This window comes from Protopterus annectens, chromosome 12.part0 (assembly GCF_019279795.1).
Source record: "Protopterus annectens isolate FY-2018-M chromosome 12.part0, PAN1.0, whole genome shotgun sequence".
NCBI classification, from domain to species: Eukaryota; Metazoa; Chordata; order Ceratodontiformes; family Protopteridae; genus Protopterus; species Protopterus annectens.
Genome location: NC_056746.1, coordinates 849,127,913 through 849,154,473, shown reverse-complemented (window position 1 = coordinate 849,154,473; position 26,561 = coordinate 849,127,913). Strand labels below are relative to the sequence as shown.

The 26,561-nt window shown below is 32.6% G+C and overlaps 1 protein-coding gene across 4 annotated transcripts in view; it reads right to left on the bottom strand.

Moving 5' to 3' along the window:
- Positions 1–272: 272 nt before the first annotated feature.
- Positions 273–26,561, bottom strand: part of LOC122816836 (uncharacterized protein C20orf204-like) — a 464,402-nt gene continuing 438,113 nt past the window's right edge. For all 4 annotated transcript variants that reach the window (XM_044089889.1, XM_044089890.1, XM_044089891.1 and 1 more), the window contains one exon: positions 273–1,726. In XM_044089889.1, coding sequence (XP_043945824.1) covers positions 1,562–1,726 — 165 coding nt within the window. In that variant the 3' untranslated portion in view covers positions 273–1,561. The remainder of the gene's footprint in view (positions 1,727–26,561) is intronic.

Sequence of the window (26,561 nt, the reverse complement as noted above, 5' to 3'; positions counted from 1 at the left end):
GTTGCTTTTCCTTGGATGATCCAACAATATAGACTTTTATCTTTCCATCGGGACTATATTGATGCTGAAGACTGCTTTATATGCCTGGTCGCTCCTAAGTGCCATCATTTACTTCTTTATTAAAATAAAAAATAAATAAATGTGCATTGCCATTACATCAGTAATTATGGAAAATGGAACTGTTCATTTTCCATGACTAAAGACTCCATATATATATATATATATATATATATATATATATATATATATATATATATATAAAATCTGAAAACAATAGTTATGACATTTTATTGCAAGATGTCTATAGGACAACATTTACTCTAAAGTTAAAAGAAGAAGAATTCATTGACAAGCTCTTAGACTTACGATTTATCTTATTTGCTATCAGATATCTGACAATTCTGCATTGAAGTGGGCTTTTTGCTTACCACATGTTGGCTAAGGCTTAGTGGCTCTTCACACAATTGCTGGATTTTGACATTTTGAAAAGCAAGACTGAAGTTATGAGAACATGGGATATTTTATACTGGCACGGTGTTTCACAAAGGTTAATAGCAACTTTTAGCATGTGTATCTTGGCAACAAATAATATGCATATATAGCATCCTTAGAATATAATAATGAACAAAACAATAATGTCAGAAATAAAAGATTTCAATGAAGTCATAAAATTGAATGTAATTCATTGACAGATTATTAGTGATATATAGCACAGTCTGAGTTGAAATCCATTGTCTTCACCATTGGGGTCATCCTTCTTCTCTTCACAGCCATACTTATTTATTGTTACTGTTTTCAGGTGAAAGTGTCACAGGCTGCAAAACCTGCAGTAAATGTTTTCTACTCAAAACATTCCATATGGTTTGCTTTTCCATGCTAATTCAAGTCTATGACTCAATGTTTTTTGCTGCAGGGATACCCATAAGATGATGCGAAAAACAGTACAGCAAATAATTAAATGGACAAAATGAAACAAAGCAGCCATTTTCAACCACAACTGCAAATTGCTGCACCAATGAATGGAGATCCCATAAAACCCTGCTGTCCTTAGCATAGCCACATTGCATACCATTTACCTGCTTGCAAATGGATCACGAAAAGTAATGCTTCAAAAATATTCTAATTTCAGTTTTGTGTAATGAAATAGTGATCCTCGGTCAATGTAACTGTTTCTCCAGAGCAGCATAAAATAAATTGTCATAAGTGCAAAGCTCCTCATCAGTCCTCTTGACGTCACTCATATAGTTATGCACACATACTCACACACACACACACACACACACACACACACACACACACACACACACACACACACACACACACGCACCACACACACGCACGCAGTCTGGATTAGCACAAGCCTCAGATGGGCTTAAGAAGGGATTGCTTCATCATCATGATACTGTTTAAAAAGAAATAGAACAAAAACAGTATGCAAAATAAAATTGGCAGTCAGTATTCCAAATGGATGTTATATTGATTTTTCTTCAGTTAAAATATTAGGTCCTTCCAGTCGAGCACCAAAACAGGGTAATTAGGCAGCACCAAGAATAAGAAGCTTTCAGTCTGAGCCTGCTTCATCACAGCTCTGACATCGCAAGTTAAGTTTCTCCCAGCAAAGACGAATAGTTTCAACTCTTCGATGGAACTCCTTCCTTCTTGTTTTTGACTTTCTCTCATTGTCCCTATTTCTTCCTGTCTGTGGCTTGTTGTTTTTATCATGTTTCTATTTCAGAAGAGGATGAAGAAAATAAATCAGAACTAGTTCAGACCAAAGCACACAATGGAATACATTCATTTGATCAAGGACACAAAATATCAACTAACAAAATGTGGAAAACTCAAAATATCGAAAATGGGAATTTGCCCTTTCCCCACTGCTGTGCGATCCCAGAGTTGGCATATATAATTAGCAGGGGTGTTGGGTGCAACCCATTCATGGGTGTACAGGGGGACTGCTCCCTTCATTAAATGGATGTCCAAATTTTGAGTTTTTCACATTTTGTCAGTCAATATTTTTTGTTTTTGATCCAATGAATGTATTCCAGCACACAACAACAATGCTTGATGCAGTATACAAATTACATTTACAGTTCTTACCTCTCAAACAATTATAGTTATCTGCCTCAAGTTTGCTGGTGGACAGAAATGGTGCATATTTCTATGTGACCGTCTCAAGTACAACATGAGAATGTCCTTTACTCAGCATGACAAAACTGTACAATGTACTTGTTTTCTGTAATATCAGAAAGTCTAAATTTAGTGCACCTAACAAGTAGCCTTTTTGCTAATGGTGTTAAAAGAATAGTTTGGGAGGAGGCACTCAATAAGTAGGCAAGTTTTACATGTCAGTCTTCACTCTGAATGGGAAGGAACCTAATAATTTTAAGTGAAAACTAAAAGGCAACCAAATCATTTGGAACTGAGTGCCAATACAGAAATATATAAATATTTTCCCTACAGCTTATAGAGCTGCCTGATTCCAGAATCAAAACAAATATTACTTTGCAGTATACTTGTCACTGGAATTGCAAAATGTCCAAATGGCTATACTTCACAAAATGCCTACAGCATTCAAGAAAATTGCAAATTCTACAAAAAAATCAACCTACCCATATACTTTACTATAACAGGCTATCAGCTTCAGTGGATGACCTTTGAAAATAAGTTCAGGGAGCGTGACCAAGATGGTGACAGGATAACAGCACAATTTCTCAGCTCTGCTATTTAAGATATATTTCTGACAGGAATTTATACGTTTTTGATATCGTAGACTTTTCAACTTTGAGAATTATCTTTTTTTTTAAGTTTTTGGAAGTTGATGTCCAAATTATAAACTTATAATATTTTTAATTCCTGTCATATTCAAGCAGAAAGGTTTTTGATAGTTATTCAAAATGAGTCATTCCAAAAATAGCTTGTCATGAAACTCTACTTACCAGCATACAAGAATTATTGACATAAATAGATAAAATGGACAATAAACTTGATAATTTCAAATAAAAATGCACAAAACAAATGAAACAGCTACATGAAATAGTTATGCGATAGAAAACTCAAATTTCCAGTATGGAAGAGGCATTAAATGATACAGAAGGCAGAGTTTCAGAAGAAGAGCATAACAATGAATTCCTATTAAAACAAAATACATTTTTACTAAAAAAATAGATGGTCTTGAAAATAGATGTAGAAGAAACAATCTTCACATTTATGGATTACTAGAAAAATAAACAGAAGGTGACAACATGGTTAATTTTCTTACTACTTGGCTTGCAAAGACATTAAATCTGCCATAGTCTCTTTCATATGGCATTGAAAAAGCATATTGGTCATTAGTGTCTCATTTCTCGACAAATAAATCTGAGATCCAAAATAATACATTTTTTTTCTTGTCAGGACAAATAACTAGTATTAAAAACAGCTTGGACAGATTCACCAATTAAATATAATGACAGTATAATAAGACTTGACAATGATTACTCATCAGCAGTGGTTTTGAAAAGAAAAGAATATCTCCCTTTGACGAGAGAGCTAAAAAAGAGACAAATTAAAATACATCTACTATTTCTAGCTAAGCTTAAAATTTTTTTCTCAGATGGTGCCTAAACATTTGAAACCCTGGAATCAGCTTTATCATAACTAACATCAAATAAAATTTTAGATCAAACAGAAGGAATGGGCTGGACCAACAGTTCACCGAAGAGACAAGCAGAAAAAAATGGATGGAAAACCATAGACAAAAATAAGAAGAAACTAAAAGACAAATAAATCTGTAACCATTTTTTTTTACTTTCTTGTGATTCAAAAGCTTCAAAATTGTAATATATGTGACACTGTATTATAATTCACAATTCTATGATACTTGTGATGCATTATAAAGAAAAAAGAGAACCGCATAACCTAAAGTGCAAAAGAAAGGTAAAGTGTACTAACTTTTTATTTTTATTATTTTATATTGTTATAAATAGTATCAATGTCTACTCTGATTTTATTCTATTACATAAGAAAATCACTTTAGTATACATAGTGAAGTTAAAAAAAAAATATATATATATATATATATATATATATATATATATATATATATATATATCAAGAAAATGTTTAAAACATTATCTGTCCTTTTAAAAGGCTTTTATAGTAGTATGTGCTCTAGTTCTAAATAAGTGATATGTTATATAGTTAGATTATTCACATAATAATTAATAGCTGGTAAAGGAAATAAATTATCTCAGTGTATCGAAGTCTGGTTACATTTTATAGAATATTAAAAATATGTAGTATGTATGTGAATCTTGGGTGAATGTGTTTAAATGATTATTAAAAGTATACCGTGTTTGTGCATAATTTGAGTGCAGTAGTTGGGAACAAGTTTTGTTTTAATTTATACAAGTATTAGAAATTGGAACTGTGATGTTGTGGGGAAAAAAGATGGATAGGATGAAAATACATGTGTTGGGAAGGTTCTGAACATTAAAAGTATTGTTTAGCTTGATTTTCTATTTATACAACAAGTGAGAGAACTGTTCATAGGTTCATAGGTAGGTACCAGGCTATCAGCCCTGGGGCCAATACAAGCCCAGCCAAAAAGGTACCCTGGCTTTTGCCACCCAAGAAAATTATTTTCCTGTGCCACTGTCAAGCAGAGCCACAGAGGTGATCCCCAGAGTAAATTTCCTATTTCCCATCCAGTCATCAAGATTTTTCTTGAAGAGTGCTAATGAGGAGCTTTGTTTGATATAGATAGGTAGTTTATTCCACAGTACGGGAAGTCTCTGGGACAGGAATCTATCCCTCCAGCATGTTCTGTTTATTGTGGTGACAAAGTTTAGGTCCCTAGAGCATGTAGCTTGAAGGGATTGGGATTTCTTTAAGTGGAGCATGTCCAACAGCTCTGGGTTTGACATAGCTTTGTATGTTAGGCAGAGATCACCTCTGAGTAGGCGATATGCGACAGAGTAAAGCTGGAGTTTTTTGAGACAGTCTGCATAGGGCATCTGTTTGAGGCCGGTAATCCTCTTTGAGAGGTATTTCTGCAGCCTTTCCAGTTGTTGTAGATGTCTTGTGAGGTACATACCAAAAGGGGCATTGTACTCTACAATGGGTCTAATGAGTGATGAGTAGAGGGGAACAATGACCTCTTTTTTTCTGGATGAGAAACCTTTTTTGATGAGGTGTGCCACGTAGAAGGATTTCCTGACCACTGTGGCAATGTGATTATCAAAGGAGAGACTACTGTCCACCTGTGTCCCAAGGTCTCTTATCACACTTTCGGTGTTAAGTATATTACCGCCTATGTTGTAGTTCATGGGTACAGAGTTTTTACCAAAGGGGATGACAATGCACTTTTTGGCATTGAGCTTGAGGCCATGGCTTTGACACCAGGCATCTGTCTCAGTGAGGCCCTTTTGTAGGATGTCCACATCATTAGGAGTTTCAATTGTGGCTCCTAGTTTGCAGTCATCTGTGAACTTCATTAGCCAAACACCTTCTGTGTTAGCCTGTACTTCAGAGAAGTAGATACCAAACAGGAGAGGACCCAGGACTGAACACTGTGGTACTCCACTTGTCACTGATCTGAAGTCGATTTGGAGTCTGCTACTTTCACAGTGTGTGTTCTGTCAGTGAGCCAGTTGACAACCCATCTTGTGACATTGGGATTTATACATAGTTTAGTGAGTTTATCTATAATTCCAGAGTGGGGGATGGTGTCGAAAGCCTTGGCAAGCTCTAGATAGGCTGTGTGAACCACCTTACCCTTGTCTACGGCTTTGGTGACCGCTTCAAAGAAGTCTGTCAGGTTTAGGAGACATGATCTGCCTTTTACAAACCCAAACTGGGTGGGATCCAGAATTTGGAGATTACAAATGTCTTTGTTTATAAGTTCCATGATGATATGTTCCATGGCCTTGCAGACCAGGCTCGTCAGGCTAATGGGGCAGTAGTTCCCAGGGTCTGTGGTGGCTCCCCCCTTGTGGAGTGGGATTATCGTTGCTGTGCACCATTCAGCAGGCACAAAGCCTGAGGTGAAGCTATGATTGAACATGGTACTTAGGTGGGGTGCCAGTTCATTCTGTAGTTCATATAGAATGCAGCCTGGGATGTTGTCTGGTCCCATGGATGCTGTGTTCTTGGGTTTGGAGAGTGTGGTTTTTACCTGTGCAGCCGTGATTACAGGAACTTTGCATTCTTCCAGTATAGAGATGGGCTCTTTAGGGGGTAAAAGGGGGGTAAAGTTAGCACTGAACCTATCTGCCAGGATGTTGGCAATATCAATTGGGTCTGTATATTTAGTGCCATTGTGCTGTAACTCAGAGCATAGTTTCATTTGACTTTTCATGTTAGAGCACTTATCTTCTAAAAATAAGTTAAATTAACTTTTAATGCAACTTTTTTACTTGAAACAGAATGGCTCAAAGTAGACGTTAGCTGGGTCAAAGGTTACAACTGAGCTGTTTATGTTAGTCTTCTCTCGATCTCAAGCAGCAAATAGTCTGTTAAAATTGTTCACTTACTTGTTTCTCACCTTTCCGCTGAGGTTGTGAGCTATAAAAAGGTTTCTTATTACTCCCATGTTACAACATATGCAGTTTTTACCATTCTCTATAGTTAGAATTCCTTTGCAAGTGTGTGAATAGCTGAAATTCAAACAGAATGGCTCAAAGTAGACATTAGCAGGGTCAAAGGTTATAACTGAGCTGTTTAAGTTAGTCTAATATTGAAAGTGACATCCATTCCTTTTTTAAGGAGGAACACTATTTAAATTTACATAATTCTTGAAGGATTAGCTGTCTGACTTGAATAAAGAATTGACTGTGTGCATGCACATTGTAAATTTAAAATTAAATGCAAAGATAGCATTAAGACAAAATCTAAATAGACAATTATATAAATTACAAGTAAAAAATTTGCATTAAAAGTTAATTTAACTTATTTTTAGAAGATAAGTGCGCTGACGTGAAAAGTAAAATGAAACTTTTTGGGTGATGGAATATTTATGACTATTCAATAAATGAAAATGTACAGACATATATTAGTACTACTGATCCTAATATGATTAAAATATGAAAGATAGTGAACTAGTTTATCTATTAGAAATGAAGAGAAATAGCTCAATGGTCAGGGACTTTGTTTATAGGCTGCTAGTTATAGGGTTTGGTTCTGGCTTTGGGTTAACAGAGGGATTTATAGAGCATCTTAGAAACAGTTGATCTACTAAATCATTAATGAACAAAGTATGCAAATTAGAATATGATATAAATAATTATAAAATTAACAAACTTCCTGAAATACAGAGGCATCTATTTTGAAAAACGTACTTTAAATACAAAAGTTTTTTACATAGCAGCTAGTATTTTCAGCTCAAAGTCAACAAATTCAATTTGGGTGCTTTATTTGTGGTACATTTCTTTGACATCAAGTTTATTGCACTTTGCTCATAACAGTATTGTAGTGTACTGTGACATATCAATTTTACACTATTGCTAGTTAAAACAGCTTATTAAAGTGTTTGTATAACTGTGGATGTTACAGATGGAAGAAATCACATAGTATAGTGGTCTTACATACAATTAATATAGCAATAACCCACGCCTGGGTGTGGGTAATGCTGGATTTACCCACAGTTGGCGTGGTTTGGTCCCGAGGGCGAAGCCCGAGGGACCAAACAAAGCCAACCGTGGGTAAATACAGCATTACCCACACCCAGAAGTGGGTTATTGCTATTATACCATGACATCATTTAAGAAAAGAAACTATTACTTTTCTTAAATAATGGCATAGTATAATGCCTGTTTACTGCCCTTCCGCAGATGTCTGGTATCCGCGGCAGTTCTGCTGTACTGCGCCTGCGCAGTACATCAGAGCTGTGGGCAACAACGGAGAAAGCAAGATCTCCGTTGCTTTTTATTTTTCGCTATGTTTAATGGGTTTAACATAGCGAGACAGTTTTAAAATAAGCAACGGAGATGTCCGTTGCTTATTTTTAAACTGTCTTGCTATGTTAAACCCATTTAACATAGCAAAACAGTAAAAAAAGCAACGGAGATCTTGCTTTCTCCATTTGCTTTTTTTAAAACATGTCTCGCTATATTAAATGGGTTTAGCATAGTGAGACAGCTTTAAAATAAGCAACGGAGATCTCCGTTGCTTATTTTAAAGCTGTCTCGCTATGTTAAACCCATTTAACATAGCGAGACAGTGTTTTAAAAGTAGAGTTATACTAATGGAAAAAAGTCCGGGCGACCCGACCTTTTTCCATTAGTATAACTCGATTTACAATGTGCACGCTGGCCAATCAGCGTGCACGTTTTGGGGGGGTCATGGTATAATTATGATTAATACATATTAGTAATTCATTTTCTCAAATAAATTTGTATTTTCCAAATAATATAATGTTTAACAATACAATCATCAATAAACAAGTATTATAAACCTTTATATACACTACATACAATTGACCTGAACAAAGGAGGGAAAAAAATAATAAAATATATGGCATTAGTAACAAAAATTTATAATATTCAATTAATAAAGTATGAAGTTACACAGTAATTATTTAGGGTTAATTTTTAATGTCTCAATAAGAGTTAAATTTTTTCCCAAGGATTGTTTGTCCATGTTTTAGGTGAAATTCTCGATTCCTTCACCTTGATTTCTAATGTCACTGTTTCTTCCATGAATCTCAAGAATTCTTCCAGAGTAGGTTCTTGTGAAGACTTCTACTTTCTAGTTATACATTTCCTTGCCACATCTAATATGGACCAAAGTAGGTATAGATCTTTTTTATTCATTCCAATAGTATCACTAATATTTAAGAGGACTAAAGATTTGGTTAAAATAAGGGTGTCTGTGAATATAGCTTGGAGAAAAATAACAATTTCTTCCTAGAATTATTTTATATTAATACAATCAAAAAATATATGAGACCAATCGGCTTTACAGTTTAAATAACATCTCCAACAAATGGATTTATCAAGTGAATTGAATCTGGCTAGTTTATCAGGTGTAATAAATGCCCTGTGAATATATTTCCATGTAAATATTTTCCATACTTGTAAATTAAATGTTAAGTTAACAGAACATAAAATATTTGTTTTACTCTCAATTCCGGTTATTAATAGAACATGCTGGAGGGACAGATTCATCACCCAGAGACTCCCTATGCTGTGGAACAAAATCCCGGTACATGTGAGGCAGAGCACCTCGCTGGCCTTGTTCAAGAGGAATCTTGACCAATGGATGGGGGATCGCAGATATACCCCAGGGATTACTTCAGTGTCACTGCTTGACAGAGGCACAGCAAAATAATAGGCATAGTTTTATTCAAACTAAAGGGGTGGTGAAAGCCAAATAACTATGGGCTAGGCTTATAAATGCCCTTGGGCAGATAGCCTAGTATGAACCTATGAACCTATGAACCTATGACATCCTTTTGCTATGAAATTCCAATATTTTGCATTAGGGTTAGTTTTATATGTTATCAATATTTTGTATAATTTTGAAATTAGATTTGTCCAATTATAATTGTCGTAAATAAGTTCAGATATTAGACTTATCAAATTTGGACTAGTTTTATAAGTACAATTAATAATTTTACTATTAATATCCTTAACATATGATAACATGCTTTGTAGTATCAACCAATCTGCTGATGGAAAGTCATATTTATTCTGAATTTGTTGAATGTCTAATACTACTTGAGTCTCTATACAATGTTGCCAAGTGAAGTTTTTCCCTCCCATCTAGTTAAAATAACATTATGAATTTTATTGAAGAAATTCTTTGTAGAGCTAAAGGGTATTATCAAGAGGTCCATACGAATCACCTAACGGCAACATAACTGAAACAGATTTGGCCGGGCATACTTACGTGAAAGTGCTTTTCACTGAAAGGTACTTTCACGTAAGTATGCCTGTTGCGGAGATCGCACTACAGTGGGGATAAGGGAAAATTCCCTTTTCCCTACTGTAGTGCGACTTCGAAGTGAGAATATTTAAGTAGGAGTGTGTGGGGGCACATCCCCCACATGGAGGGGTGCACGGGGGCTTGCCCTTCTGCAAAAATGTAAAAGTAATGTTTTATTTTCTTTTTTTTAAACACACTTTAATGAAAGTGCTTTTTCTGTGAAAGCGCTTTTGTTAAAATATGTTCGGTGATTGTGGATTTGGACTATTGAACTTTCATTCAATAGTCCTCGATCCATTATCAAGTCTAGCCAAATCTTAATATCCATGTTAGTATAAATAAATCTTCTGAATAAATTCTAAATATTATTTATATAATGTAATTTTGTTGGTTTTGTTATATTATATTGAATATTAACAGTCAATATGTGCCTCATCCTATTATTTTGTTCATTAATATACAATTTTTAATTATTTTATTTTCATTTAGAAAAATAATAGTGTGCAATGTTTTCCATACTGAAGAATAATTAGGATCTTTCCAATTAATGATTGTTCTTAATATGGAAGCTTTTATGTATGATTCTAGATCTGGAAGTTTAATTCCACCCATTTCCTAAGATCTAATATGATGTGTATATGCTATTCTATTTCTTTTTGGATACCAAATAAAGTTTAATAGAATTTTATTTATTTATTTCAAATTTTTCTTGTTAGGTACTATAGGAATAGCTTGTGTAATGTAATTAATTTTTGGAAGTATTGTCATTTTTATTATTTGTAATCTGTCTTCAAATCTCAAGAACATTTTATTCCAGCTTACTATTAACATTTTTATTAATTCTGTTGCTTTAATTTGTGGCTAACGTAGATTCCAAATTATCACATAGTGTTATTCCTAAATATTTTATTATGGGAGCTTGTTTTCCTATCACACAATTTGTAGTTAAGGTAAATTATCTCTTTTTATTCAAATGTATATAATTAGATTTTCCCTTGTTAAATCTCAGGCCAGAAATATGATAAAACCTTTCCACTATTTCATCTAGTTTTTATACTGATTTCTCTGAGACAGATAACATGAGCAAAACATCATCAGCAAATAACATAATTTTTTTAATTGAGTTTACCATGTACATCTATGCCTGATATATTAGAGTTGTGGTGTACTAATGAGGCAGATAATTCAATTCCTAAGGCAAACAGGATGGGAGACATCGGACAACCCTGCTTTGTACCTTTGGTTATTTCAATAACCTTCGAGGTAAATGGCCTAAGTTTTACATAAGCCAAATTATTTTTATAAATATTCTTTATTAGCGTAATAAAATTTGTAGGAAATTTAAACAATTCTAAAGCCTTAAAAAGAAAATCCCAGCTCAATGAATCAAAGGATTTTTCTATATCCAAAGCTACTATTAGAGCTTCTTGGTTATTTCTGTTTAGAAAATTTATGAGTGTTAGAATTCTTTGTATATTGTCATGTGTGTGCCTTTTATAAATTAATCCTGTTTGATCCTCATTTATCATGTGTGTCACTGATTTTTTTAATTCTACTAATACTGATATGAAAATTTTATAATCATTGTTAAGTAAAGATACTGGCCTATAAGATTTGCACTGTAAAGGGTCTTTGTTTTCTTTTATAATGGATGCAATTAAGGTGTATTTCCATGAAATTGGAGTTGTGTTTTGTGCTAGAATTTCATTCAAAATTTTGTGAAACAATGATATTACTGAAGATGAAAAATCCTATACAATTCATTAATTCTATCAATTCCCGGTGTTTTATTACTTTTACTTTCCTTGATTTTTTGAGTAATTTCTTTTAGAGATATTTGTTTTTGAATGTCTAACTTTAACTTTTCTGGTATCGCCTTTACCTTTACTAATTTCAGGTCTACGTTTGATGTATTAGTTAGTGAAGTATCATTATAATGGTCAGAGAAATAATGTTTAAATGCATCTAGTATATCATTTATATCTGAAATCCTTTTGTTTTTTTTTCCTTCCTTCATGTATAATACTTGTAATATTATTTTCAATCAATTTTTTTTTAATCTTATTGCTAAATTATGCATATGTTTGGGTGATACTGCATAGGAACTAAGTTTTAACCTTTCTACAGCTATATTAGTTTTGTGAGTTAGGATTTCATTATATCTTTTGTTTAAGTCTTCCAATGCTTTTTTATGATTATTTTGTGTGTAAGTAGATGAATTAATAGTGAGATATGTAATTTGTTTTTGGATGTTATATAATTCTGATTCCCACTCTTTTAGCTTGTTTTTATACCATGAAATAATTTTTCCATTTAGATAGCTTTCAAGGTGTCCCAAAGATTAAGTATATTTATTTCAGTAGTGTAGTTTATATCTAAAAATAATTGTACTTCTGAATCTAACCAAGGTTTAAATTGCTTTAATTTTGTAATGTAAGCTGGAATTCTTGACATAAAAATTAATTTCTTATAATCTGTATGTATTTTAAGAATTAATGAATTATAGTCTGAAAAGGGACAAGGGATTATGGAAAATTTCATCATTTTTGAATTTAGTTCGAGATATGAAGATTTTATCAATTCTTGTATGTGTCCCAAATCTGTGGTCTTGGTGTGAAATGATAATGAATTGTTCTCCTTATAACTAAATGCATCAATTAGATTTATACTTTCTTCCCATTTCTTAAGTAGCTTCTCTTTAGAACTTACACGTAAATTTCTTTAACTTGTGGTCTCTGATTTATCCAATATACAATTAAAGTCACCTCCAAAAATCAAATTTCCTTTATATACTCTAGTTATTAGATCCATGTGTTTTCTTATTGTCCCAACCACAAAACCTGGAAACCAATATATATTTACTAATGTTCAGAGTCTATTGTTATATTTTATTATTACTATGGCTAGGAGTCCTTCTTTATCTTCATATTTGTAAATGAAATGTAAATTTTTTCCATAAAATTAAAGTTCCCCTAGTCCTCTTCTTATATGAAGAGTGAGATAAGATCATATATTCATTAGGATTCCAGCTAAAGGTATAATTTGTTTTGAAGTGAGTCTCTTGAAGAAATACTACCTGTACTTTATTTAATTTCATATATCTTAATAAATTAGATCTTTTCCATGGCTTGTTTAAACCGTTAGTGTTTAAGGATAAAATAGTCAAGTCCATTCTCAGTATTTAACTTTATATCATATTTGTTTTGTATTATATTTTGTAATATCATACCAAATGTAAAATGTGTAACTACTGTGCTAATAATTCTCATTGGAGTCAATATTTTAATTTTGGTCAAATAACTTAAAATAGAGTTTAGTTCAGGCCAATAAAATAAAAAAAAAAGAAAAATGCCAAAATTACTTGTATAACAAGCATATAAATATTTTTGTAAACCCTCTAATGTACATAAAGTGAAATACACTTCCAATCTGCTAGATGAGAAGAAATCTAATAGATTGCCTACCATAACTTCCCTCATGAAAAAGAAAGAAAACAAAACTAACCCCTTTCGAGCTCCAGTGCACATTTTCTCTTATATTGGAGGTTTAACAAAATTAGTTATTATTTTCCCTATATAACTAGTAATAATGAATTAGCATAATGTATGGAAATGAGTATTGATTGGTAATACAATTTAATTTTAGATTAGATTAGACTTCTTTTTCAGAATAAAATCATCATATCATGCACTACTTAAACATTCATAAAGTAAAATCTCATTTATAACACAGTAACTGTTGCTTAACATTAGTTCTCTTTAGCCTGAGAGTAGTATATATACATATTAATAATCCCCAATATTCTGATATGACCAATATACTAATGATTAAGTCAGATAAACACCCTCCTACATACTTAAAATATATTATAACTGAGTGAATTAGATTTAGAAATGTATCAATAAGTGAAGATAAATATGGACAAGTCTACTCAGAACACTTGAATCATGCTACAAAAACTATGTAATCTATAGAATGAACCCTTAGAGTTGTGTTCACTAGAGATGATGATAATGTAAATATGTTTGAGTGAACAATACATGTCATAAATCTCTATGTATCACTCACATGCTTTCAATTAGAGACAAATTAAAGCATAACCAGATTCAGTTTATTTTATGTCTGCCCATGAATGTAGTTGTGACAAATTAAAATAAAAAATGAAGAAAGACAACATTAGACCATAGTGATCACTCATTGATGATGAAACAGAAGAAATTTGCCCTGATAAGTGGCCATGCGAGTGGCTAAATAAGTGGATACATTTCTTAATACTAATGCATAGTTATAATATCAATTCATATTATGAGAATATCATCACAGAATATTGAACAGAATGCTAGTCAAGACAAAGCATTACTGAAGCTGTTCTGCACAGCCACAGTTCCTTAGAACCTTTCTAATAGAGTGTTTATCAAAGACTGTGTCATACAGCAAGATACAAGAGTAAGCAGACTCCCTTCTTTGTTATTAAGTTGTTAAAAGTAATGACACTCTAAAAAATACAAAATCTATTAAGCTGAACAGTGCCTTAAGAAATGTCTCTATCTCATATCTATTTAATTAGTGTAACCCTTGAATTTCTCATCAAGAATTACAATTTACAAATCTGTCTTATTTTACTACTTGAACCAGTAGCAAAAGCAGACCATGAAGACATTTTCTCATGTGCCCTTTACTTTAAAGAAATAAAGATGAAATTCCAAGGTGAACTCATATAACCAACCATCTCACTAAGAAACTGATAATCTTATTATTTAGACAGTTGTCAATATTCAGTAAAAATATCAGTTGCATAATAGTCAGCTATACAACTAATGTCTGAAGGATTAAAGGTAGTTTATGTTATAAATCCATGCCTTAACCAGATGTGTATCATATAGAATATCATTTAGCATTTGCATTTCTTAGGAACCTATGTCTGTAAATGTGTAACTCAAACAATTCTTGGTAAAATGAATGACATCTAAACTACTTTATTATGTTATTTTATGTGCAATTTTACTATAGGTTTCCCAGTAGTTCCCCCATCATCAAGGCAACTCCCACAATACATCAACAGGCACTCACAAAACTGTCTGAGATGCCAACTTTATGAGTTATAGATCCATGGCTTAAAGTTTTGCTGGGAATAAATCAACTATTCATCATAGAAATAAGTACAGATGCCCACACAATTTAGTAGTGCAGTTAAACAACTACTTGCATGTTGATGTAAGAATTTTGGCTAATTACCAGCATCTTTGCCACTTTACTGAAAGTTGAACCCCACTTACCAAAGATTAGAAAGCACTAAAGAGTGAGGAGAGTTATCAGTAAATTACTATCTACTGTATTCACTACTTATTTGGTTACTACTTAATCAATTCAATTGAACATGTCTAGGCAGTGTGAGCAGAGGAAAATAACAACACTGCACAGTACAGGGTTTACTATGTTATCTAATAAAGCAATGTGCACATTATATTCAAATAAGCAGGAGTTATAGGTACAAGGTAATAAGTCCCTTTGTGGCTTCTGAAATTAGATGATTTCTGTTACCAGGTTAATGAAGTATTCAGTATAATATGTCTAAAACATGTCTTAATTTTACTTATTATGTGCACAGAAGTAAGTCACAACTGCAGCTGATGTGTGCATCTCACACACATATTTTCCTATTTACACTTGCGACGCTGAGACAGCTGCTTACAAAAATATCAGACATGTCATTTTACTGAATCACCATAGCATAGTGTATCTTATAGCTAGGTAGGAATAATTCAGACGTAAGAAATGACTGTGTTTACTTCAAGTGTAACAATGTAGTCTGTAATGCTTCTATTACATTTTCAATATGATGTTATTCAATGTTACTGTAAATTCTTCTTTTTTGTGTTACCTACATGAAAAACAGCTACTCTGTCACTGATTCCATACCTATTCTTTTTATTTATTTAAATGAAGTCAGGGTTTATAGATTTTAATAATCCAAAGACCATGCTAAATGAGCTAAAACTATACTGCTTGTGCAACTGATATCACATTACAAGTGCTACCTTAACAACAGACAAGCAGGGGATTCCTTAACTGACTATTTCCACCTTAAATCTTTCATAGCAGACAAGGGAAGCTCTAACTAGTGCAGGAGAATGTTTCAAATAACAGCATTGTCAGAACCCAGTAATGGAACTCTGTTTATAGTGACTCTTAACTGTTTTTCCAAATTTAAAAATATGGATATCTATGTTACTTTTAAAATGGGAATTTGAAGTGTAGTGAAGTCAGTAAGCCACAGAAACTATGATTAAAATTTTTCAATTCCTATTATGCAACAATGAGGTGAACTAAATATACTATTAATAAAAAGGGAGATGAGAAAAAAAACATTTGTGTATATGTTGTCTCTGTTCTTCCTTCACATATAACTAATTATACTAAAGTGAAAGATAACATTTGAATCTGGTTTTCCTCACTGCCTATGAATGAGATGTAACTATATTTTTAGAAGTCACTCTAAGTTATAAAACCATTTAGCATTACCAGACACAACCACTAGACTTGTGATGGGTATATTGCATAAAGTATAGGTTTAAGAAAAAGTATAAATGTCTCAGAATATAATAGGCAATATAGTAGATAAAATACATACATTTTGAGGTAAAGTCCAGAAGTCTATATCTTTGTTGATTCTTTGAGAGATTTGGAAGACTGCATAGTTTTAGAATCAGTTCTTTGTTTCTTTTTCCTTACATCAGACCAAGTATTTTTTTCTGGAGATCTTTTCAAGTTGGTGGAAACAGTCCAGTCCATTTCTTCAGGAATTGTGATGATATTATTATTCTTGATGAAGGTAGAAGATTCTTCAATGTTGTTAAAGGTTTTCAAGTCATTTGAATAGAACATTCTGATTCTAGCAGAATATACCATCTGCGCTTTTATTGTATTTGAGAAGTTTCACTAATGGCCAAGTTTTTTTTCCTTGTTTCTAACACTTTTGCAGAATAATCATTGTCAAATCTGATCTGACTCTGTTTATATGTTATGGGACTTTTTCTCCAGGCTGTTTTTAAAATGAGCCATTTATCCAAGAAGGACAGGAACTTTAACACAATTGATCTTGGTGGTGCATTAGGTGAAGAGGGTATAGATTTTTCTATGGCTCTGTGAGCTCTTTCTATTCCGTTTGATAATCCCTCTTTTAAATCAAGCATTTCAAGAAGCCAGAAATTCAAAAAGGAGATGATGTCTTCTCCCTCAGTTTTTTTCTGGAAGGCCACATATTCTTGTATTAGTTCTCCTCTCCCTATTCTCTAAATCATCCACTTTATTAAGTAGCCAGTTATTTTGAAGTAGGAATTCTGTCTGATTTTCCTTTTTGAGTCTTCCATCTATCTCATTTAGTGATGTCTCCATATCAAGTAATTTATGTTGTTGTTGCTGCAGTATTTCTTTTAGTACTTCTTTTGGCAGTTTTCCTTGAGACTTTCCAAATTATCAGTGAATCTATCCATTTTCAATGATGGTTCATGTAATGTGAAAGACATCAGTTGTATCTCCTTCTTCAGAGTGGTTTCTGAGTGAGAATTCTTTAAACTGGCCATTACCAAACAGCTGTGTTGTTCTCCAGAATATTTTGACAGGAAAACTCAATAATATTTCTTGAAATTTGCTAGAGTTGTAGTTCTTAAGTTCCTTAATATTTTTTTTTCTATTTCTGGTTAATGAAAATAATGTTTTCCCTGTTTTCTAGTACTGTTTTGTGAAGCTCTAAAAAAATGCTGCTTATCTGTTTGCCATCTCGGCTCCGCCCCCATATTAGTAATTCATAAGGCTATAATAATAATTAGTCATTACTAATGAAAGACAATGCGGAATAGAAATGTTTATTTTTTAAAAGAAGTATATCAGTCCTATTCATGAACTGAAATAACCAAATCTAGAGAATACTTACAATGTGTAATGAATCTATATCACATCATTGAATCACTAATAATCAAACCCCTCTTTGTTGAAGAATTATTTAGCAAAATAACTTCTTCAAAGAAACTTTTCAATGAAAACTTTCCTAGGCCAAATTTACAGTAGTCTGCCCTAGCAACCAAACAAAAAAAAAAAACAAAAAAATTTACACCTATGCAAGGGGGTGGAAATGCCTCCCTAAATATACCAACTCCGAGATTGCATTACAGTGGGGAAAAGGTCTAATTCCAGATGGAGGCCAACCATTGTTTTGTCCTTTTTTCACTGAAACGTTTCTTTAGTGAATAGTTCTTTTGCTGAACAGTTCTTCGACAAAGAGGCATTTGATTACTAGTGATTCGATGGTGTGATATATGGTTTTGTGATACAGTTACAACTGTATGAGACTGGTATGTGGTTTATCATTTAAATAGAAGTAACAGATACATGCTTTAGAAACATTCTCAGATTTGATACACACACATGCGAACAAATAATACTTCAACCAGTAAGCTATAATTTAATAGATAATCAGATTTAAAAACTATCTAGCTACATCGAATCAATTACTTAAATAGCTAGAGTGGAAACAAGTCTGGGAAGAGACTTTAGCAGGAATGGTTAAATAGAAATGCTATTCAAGTGTGGGGTTTTAATCCTCAGGGGCTTTATGGTTTATTCTTTAAATATTTAATGTTTCAAAGTTTAAATGTTTACAAATGGATGTCTAAGAATATTAGTTGCATTGTCCTTAAGGCAAATATAAGCAATTTTCTTCAGTTATACACTTGTTCCTCTTCCTTAATAATAGGTATACATGACTAATTATACTTCTAATAATACTTTATACATGACGTATATTTCTATCAATGTTAATGGTTTAAATAACAGTTGTAAAATGGGAAGTCTAAACAAATATCTAAAAATGTTTAATGCTCAAATTATTTTTTAAGAGACACATTTACTACAAGAATACACAAATCGACTTAATACTAATAATCATTCAGCATTAGTTAGTTCACATTATAAACAAAAATAAGGTGTAGCGATTCTATGGAAAAATTCTGTTTCAATGCTGAAAATCATAAATACATATAAAGATAGTTCTGGGATATTTTGTCTAGTATCTCTAAAAATAAATGGAAACATTTACACTTTCATTAATCTTTACTGGATTCCTGAGCTAGGACTCAAATTGGTCAAGAAACAGCTTAAAGAATTTATACAACCCTCTAAGGGGAGTATAACATTAGCAGGTGATTTTAATTGTATATTGAATGACAGTGATACTAATACAAAAAATACATGTAGGAAACCAGTGATATCTAAGTGACTGGTTGACTTTATTGATATGGTTTAACATTAAAGATATAAATGTATATGCTGAGGCAAATTCACTATTTTTACATACTATTCAAATTGCCATGGTAATCAATCCAGAATACATACCAGTATACGTTTCAGGAGATATAACAGCAAAATTAGACAAAGTATAGTAATCAAATGCCCTTTATCTGATCATAATACAATTTCATTTGATTTCAAAATGAATGGAAGACAACGTGTTACTATAACCACAATTCCATCATACATAACCAAGTTAAATGATTTCAAGGAATTTTATGTTAAAGAAATACAATCCTTTACAAATAGAAATCTGACTGAGGATATATTAGAGCTATATGTATGGGATTCTTTAAAGTCATATTTATAGGTTGTCTATTAGAAGACCAAAGACGCATTATTTCGAATGCATCTTGGTTGAACTCAAAAGCCTGAAACGGCAAAATATCGAAGCGGCTTTTAAGTGAATTCTTTCCCTGGGAAAGAATCTGCTTGGCCGCTTTATTACTTTGCCATTTTCAGCACTGTAGTGCTGTCTCAGAGTTGGTATATTTAATTAGGGGGTGTGGGGGGTGCAGCCCCCCACATCAGGAGGTGTGGGAGCAAAGCTCTCCACTTAATGTAATGTTTAAAGTGTTTTATTTTATTTTTTTTGTTGTTGGAACAGTGATTCTTTTCCATAGGAAAAAAATCACTGCTCTGACAGTTCGAAATTGTAAGCTTTCGCTTACATAGGGTCAATTATCACCATTCGCTTTTTTAAGCGTTCGGTGATCTAATATAGACCCATATTTATATGGTAAGGTTTTATCTTGGTACATTAATAAGAAAAAAAAAAACAATGAAATAAAGAATTATTAGAATTACAAACAAAAATCGATAAACTAAAATTAGATATTAAAAAAGGTAACAAGAATATAATAAAAGAACTTGAAGTAAACAAAAATATTTAGAGGCATTACATCATAAAACTATGATGAATTTAGAGAAGATTAACTTGAGTTCTTGTTCTATGAATCATAGAAATCAGTAAAGAATAGCAAATAGAACAAAGAAAATCATTAAATTTAATCAGATAAAAGATGTTTATATTTCGGGTACTAAGAAAAAAGGTTTCGATTTAGAGGGCATGTACTTTAATTCAATTAGCTTACATAGTTCAGAAATAGAATCACAAAATATAATAAAATCCTTCTTTAAGAAACATATTAATAATAAACTAATAGAAAATCAAATAAAATTAATAGATAAACCAGTTTTGATATCTGAACATAAATCTCAAAGGAATACGTTAAAGTTAAATAAAGCTCCTGGAACTGACAGTATTATTTCTGAAACGTATAAACTATTGCCTAGAGAAGCTTTAGGCTTATTATTGAGAGTATAAATACATTAGTCAAATAAACCAAAAATATCCCCCATCTTGGAAATACACATTAATATCCCCAATTTTAAAATCAAATAAGAGTGGAAAAGAATGTTCATCTTACAGGCCAGCAACTTTATTAAATGTTGATTATAAGATTTTCATGGCCATACATGTAATCAGAATGAAAGAGTCTTTGCCTTTATTGATAGTTGAAGATCAAACTGGCTTCATAAAAGATAGAAACACATATGATAATATTAAAAGAATACTTGCAATAATTGGTTTCATTAATATTACACAAGGTAGTATAACTCTAGCAAGCTTAGACATAAACAGTGCTTTTGATTCAGTGCATTGGGATTATTTATTATTGGTCTTGGAAGAATATGGATTCTCACAAAATCTTATAAAGTTAACTAGATTGTTATATGAAAATTCTCTAGCTTACATAAAGATTGGGTTATGCACATCTAGGCCAATTACAATTTAAAAAGGTACTAAACAAGGGAGTCCTCTGTCCCCATTGTTGTTTTCTCTTGTTATAGAACATTTTGCAACCTGTATTAGGAAGAATGCAAATATTAAAGGTGTATGTTTCAGTAATTATTTAGAGTCAAAAGTTCACCTGTTTGTAGATGATATTCTGCTGACCTTAACTGATTATAGTAAATCTTTACAAGAAATCTTTACAAGCTTTATTTGATATAATGGAACTTTTTCAAAAGATTTCTGGCCTTAAATTTAATAACAATAAAACCAAAATATTGCCTATAAATTGCAATAAGAAATACATAGATAAGAAGTTCTCTAAGTATATAGTTACTGGAAATAAAATGAAATATCTAGGGATTACATTAACAAATGATATAAATGAAATATTTAATTATTAATTACACTTATCATTTTAAATAAGATTAAACATCTCATTGACAGATGGAATAAATTCATTTTTTCCAATGGAGAATAGACTATTTTTAATTAATATGCTTATTTTCCCCAAAAATTATACTTTATACAAGTTATTTCACTTCTTCTTTCTAAAATGTATATACATCAAAATGTTAAACTTTGTATGGTATCCCAACAAACTTAGAATAGCAGTTAATCACCACGTACAGTAAATGATTGGGTAGCAGGAGGGATTAGTCTCCCAGACATAAAAATGCATGCTTTATCATCTAATATTAAGAAAATATCATTATGGCTAAATTCATCATAGCCTGTTAGATGGAAGCAAATACATGAATACATTTGGTTAAAATCAGATCATTCAATGTTGCCTCAATTCAGTTAAATATTACCTAATAATTTTCATTGGATGGTAAAGGAATATATTTTAGAGAATAAAAATAAATACATAAGTTAAAAAATTATAATCAGTTCATTACATACATTTAAAAATTACTTAAATAAAAAACAGATTTTAAAGTGTGGTCATTTTTATTCTATCCTATCAAGTGAACACAGAATAATATCAATACTTTTGATGTTATTAAAATGAATATACTTAAGGAAAAAACTTAATATATTGGCATCAGTTAATGCATTCTGGAAAAGTTATTTCCATGGAACTTGTTATAAGTCAGTATGACATAAATAGAGAAATATGGCTAATAATACAAGATTTAAGGTAATACATAATCAGTAAATTGGAATTAATGCATATATCAATTAAACATACTGTTCCCAAATTTACAGAATTTATGATTATTATAGACAATCAAACAGTAATAGGAAAGGGGTTATTATCCAGAATATGTAAAGTAATTATAAGTGCTAAGCTGTATTATAAAGAAACATTTTTTTGACTATTATAGATCATTAAATAATCAACTCCGTAGTGAAAAAGATACAAAAATAATACCAGAGGCTTCAAAGCAAACTTCACTTTTGCTGCAATGGAAATTGTTTTCTTGGAAATTTATACACAGAAGCTATATTACTCCTCATAAAATGGAATTCATGTTTAAACAAGATATTGGATGTTAGAGATGTAAAAGCGAACTGGCAGCATACATTCTATGATTGTAAATTGCTTAATTCATTCTGGGAAATTATGTTTTTTTTTACAAACTGTTTTTAATGACAAGTTTCAGTTATCTAAATGTTTGAGTCTGTTTAATACACCAATACCTAATTGTGTTCCTAATCAAAATATCCACTTTTATGGACTTTGTTAGCCATAGCTCACAAAATAATTACTATGAAATGGAAGAATGAGACTTCTTCATTTCAACAATCCAATAATATTGTACTTAATGTTTTTCAAATGGAATTCTCTACTATCAAGATGAGAACTGATAGAATTGCTTTGTATTACAACTCTTGGATAAAAGTTATAGAGATATTGGAGAAAATTTGACTGTAGCAAGTTATGAAAAAAATTATATCCAGAAAGATTAAATTTTGTCTGTTCAAGTAGACACCTTTGTAAATAGTTTTATTTTACTTTAACTTATCGTTATGAAGTTTTTCACTTTGTGTGGTCAATTTGTTAAAATTGTATATTTCTTTATATTTTGATTTGAATTGCTACATACATTTTTTTAATTTTCCAATAAATATACTTTTGAAAAAAAAGAAAATAAGCTCAGTTTTAATCATCCCTCCCTCATCCTACTAGCCTACAACTAACATGATCAGCTTTCATAACTCAGCTCAACAACTTAGGATAATCAAACAATACCTATTAAAGACATATAAAATCAGCAGAAAGACAGGGGACAGGATACCAAACAACTACCTATCAAATGGATGGAGTAAACTGCCTCCTATACTAAAACTAATTCACAAGCGCATGCTCTTTAAGTATTTTATCTAAGACTAATTTTGTGCCAGAAAAAACACATGCCATACATGTCGCATTACTTATTTGCTAACTTTCTCAACACAGATTCACATCTCTTAGACCACAAAAATAAAATTCTTAAAGCCATAACTTCTCTTTTTTCTTTCCCACCTTAAGCTCACAATTTTCTCTCTTATCCTGATTATGCCTTACCCTTTCCACTTTTCTCCAACCAACAACTAAAAATAATTTTCATCCTGTAAACTACTTACCTCAGTAAACTATTTATGGCATTTGCAAAAGGGATGTATCAGCAAACATTATTGTCGTTATACTCTTAACTAGTCTCTATGCTGCTAATTAGGCAATTTTTAAAGTACAGCATGTAACTGCATTTATTATTTCTGCTCATTCTTGTATGTCTATGTGATTTTAAGTAAGGCATTTGAAAGTAAACACTGAAGCTATTATTTATTTTTATTTTTTTAGGGCTTTTCCACTCAGGTCTCATCTGAAAATGGGCCTGCTTACCATGGTTAACCATGTTAATAAAACATAAATAAGCCTTCATCTTAAAAATGATTGTGAATTTAACAAGTCTGAGTACTTTACTCTTCAACTAGACTAGGAAACAGTTTGTGTGCAAAAGGAAAATATCAACTGAACTTTCAAGTTTCAGAATGTTTTTTATCAGGTCACTCCTCCTACAGATCCTAATGCTAATGCAGTTGTCCTGAGAACATCTATCAAACTGGAAAAGGTGCTTAGTGCTAATGTTCCAGAGTTTCAGACTTTAAGGGGGACTCCAGTGAACAAGGCTCATCATGAAAACTGCTTAAAATGCTAATAGCAGCCAAAATGGAGAGTAATTCAATGTGTGCAAGTGCCTTTCCATGAATGCACATAACTCTCAGATACATGCAATACATGTCTCAGTGTATGCATTTTTCTGTTGCACATACATGCAGTAACATCTGTCTGTGTGCATACCTCTCTGCCACATGAACTTTATAGTGCACAGACTTAAACACTTTTCTCTAACTTGGGCATTTGCGCACTATTTTCTTTTACTGTGAACCATCCATACATTTTCATGGAATGGCAGGACTGTAAATGGAACAACTGAAGTCAGACTACATTGGTGCTGGATTTATTTATATTCATAAAATCTCAAAATCCTCTCATGTATGTGCTAGGATGCCTGCAAACTCATGGGAATGTCCTCCCCCCTCCCCAAGAATAATGCCATTTGCTTTAAGTACATGTAAACATTTTTACTACTTGAGTAATCTGGTGTATTTTTCTGTATGAACATACTGAATAGATGTGCTGTTCTTCCTCTTTATGTGTGCTTGAAAGTGGGCCACTCAAGTTTAATGTTGCATTTCTCTTTACATGCAGAAAGCTTTTCCATGTATGCACTATGGTGACTTTTAGTGCTGCATACACAGTTGCACAATTTTTGGACTTCTGCACAGGATTGTTTAACTGTTATTGATACATTTATATGCACAGTTTGTTTCAAAGCATATTCACAGTTATTCCACAAAATTTCCTTTGTGTTATCCATGCACACTCTAATGCATAAGCAAATAAAAAGTACCACAAAACTTGAGAACAAGCTACTCAAGAGACACTCCATTCTGGTTTTTGGAAAGGGTTGGATTCTAGAAGTATTCTAGAAGCTGCTACTTGGTCCTCTGTACAAACATTTACTAAACACTATAAGTTTGATTCCTTCTCTATGTCTAGATCAAGTTTTGCTGGAACCATTCACCAGGGGCTCCTTCCTTCTCCCAAATATAGTTAGCTATGGTAATCTACCTACATAGCAAAGGACACTGCTGCAATAATCAATGTGAAGAACATAGTAATGTGTAAGTTGAACTTACCATAACAGTAGGTGGTTGAATGGTCACTGCTGCAGTATCCACTCCCCCCTCCATCCACCTTGGGTTTTGGTGTGTTTTTCATGCCAGGGTGTAGGCATTTATTTTTTGTTATTCCTAGTATTGCTCTTTCAGGGCTCAGCCTCCCTTTCTCTGCTGGCAGAAAAGTTTTGAAGGGCATTGCACCCAAACTTATCTTTTAGCCAACAGTTCAGTTTGGGCACATGAAAGATGCCCAGAAGCTTTGGAAGCTGGCCATCTGTTATATCCATGACAGGTTATAATCCATATCACTAAGGCTAAGGCTACTGCAGCAGAGGTCATTCAAACATCTACTGTTATGGTAAGATCAACTTATACAAATGCATTTTACTGTTTTCAAACAATTACTGAATTATGGCAACAACAGCTATAATACCCTGTCTTTCCAGGTAGTGTACTATGCTACTTACCTGATATACAATTATGATTTATCCATTAATGAGCTCAAAAAGTACAGTTGTGTACACTTACCATAAATGTAGATGTTTGAGTGCATTCACTGTTGCAGTCATCACATTTGGGTTATCTGCCTGCAATCCCTAATAAAATCAACACCTTTTCCACCAAAGGCAGGCGCCTGGTCTGGTGGACTCCAGCCATAAACAAACTCTACAACAAGAGGAGAAAGCTACTACATGACAGAGCAAAATCCCTAAATGGGAAGGCATATCTGATCAATACTAGCAAAAAACTATGATCACTCATAAAATCATCCAAGGCCAACTTTGAGAGAAAAATCGCTAATGACACAAAAGACAATCATAAAGCCTTCTTTAGCTATGTTAGAAACCTGGGTGGAAACTCCCAGATATGCTCAGAATTAGTCCAAAATGATAAAATCACTGAACCCACAGACATTGCCAACATACTGGCAGACAGGTTCAGTGCAAATTTCTCCCCTCCCTCCCCCCCAAAAGGAGAAATATCTATCCCACCAGAGTCTAGCCTCCCAAACATCTCAGATGCCCAGGTGAGAGCTGCTCTCTCTAAAGCAAAAAACACAGCATCAATGGGACCGGACGGTGTCCCCGGCTGTGTGCTACACGAACTCAATGAGGAACTAAACCCACACATAAGGCTGATGTTTAATCTTAGCCTTACTACAGGATACGTGCCAAAGAATGGCATACGGCAACTGTGGTCCCACTCCACAAAGGCGGTGCTTCTATGGACCCTGGAAATTACCGCCCCATAAGCTTGACAAGCCTTGTCTGCAAAGCTATGGAGAGGATCATAATGGAACTCATAAATAAAGACATTGGGGACCTACAGACACTGGATC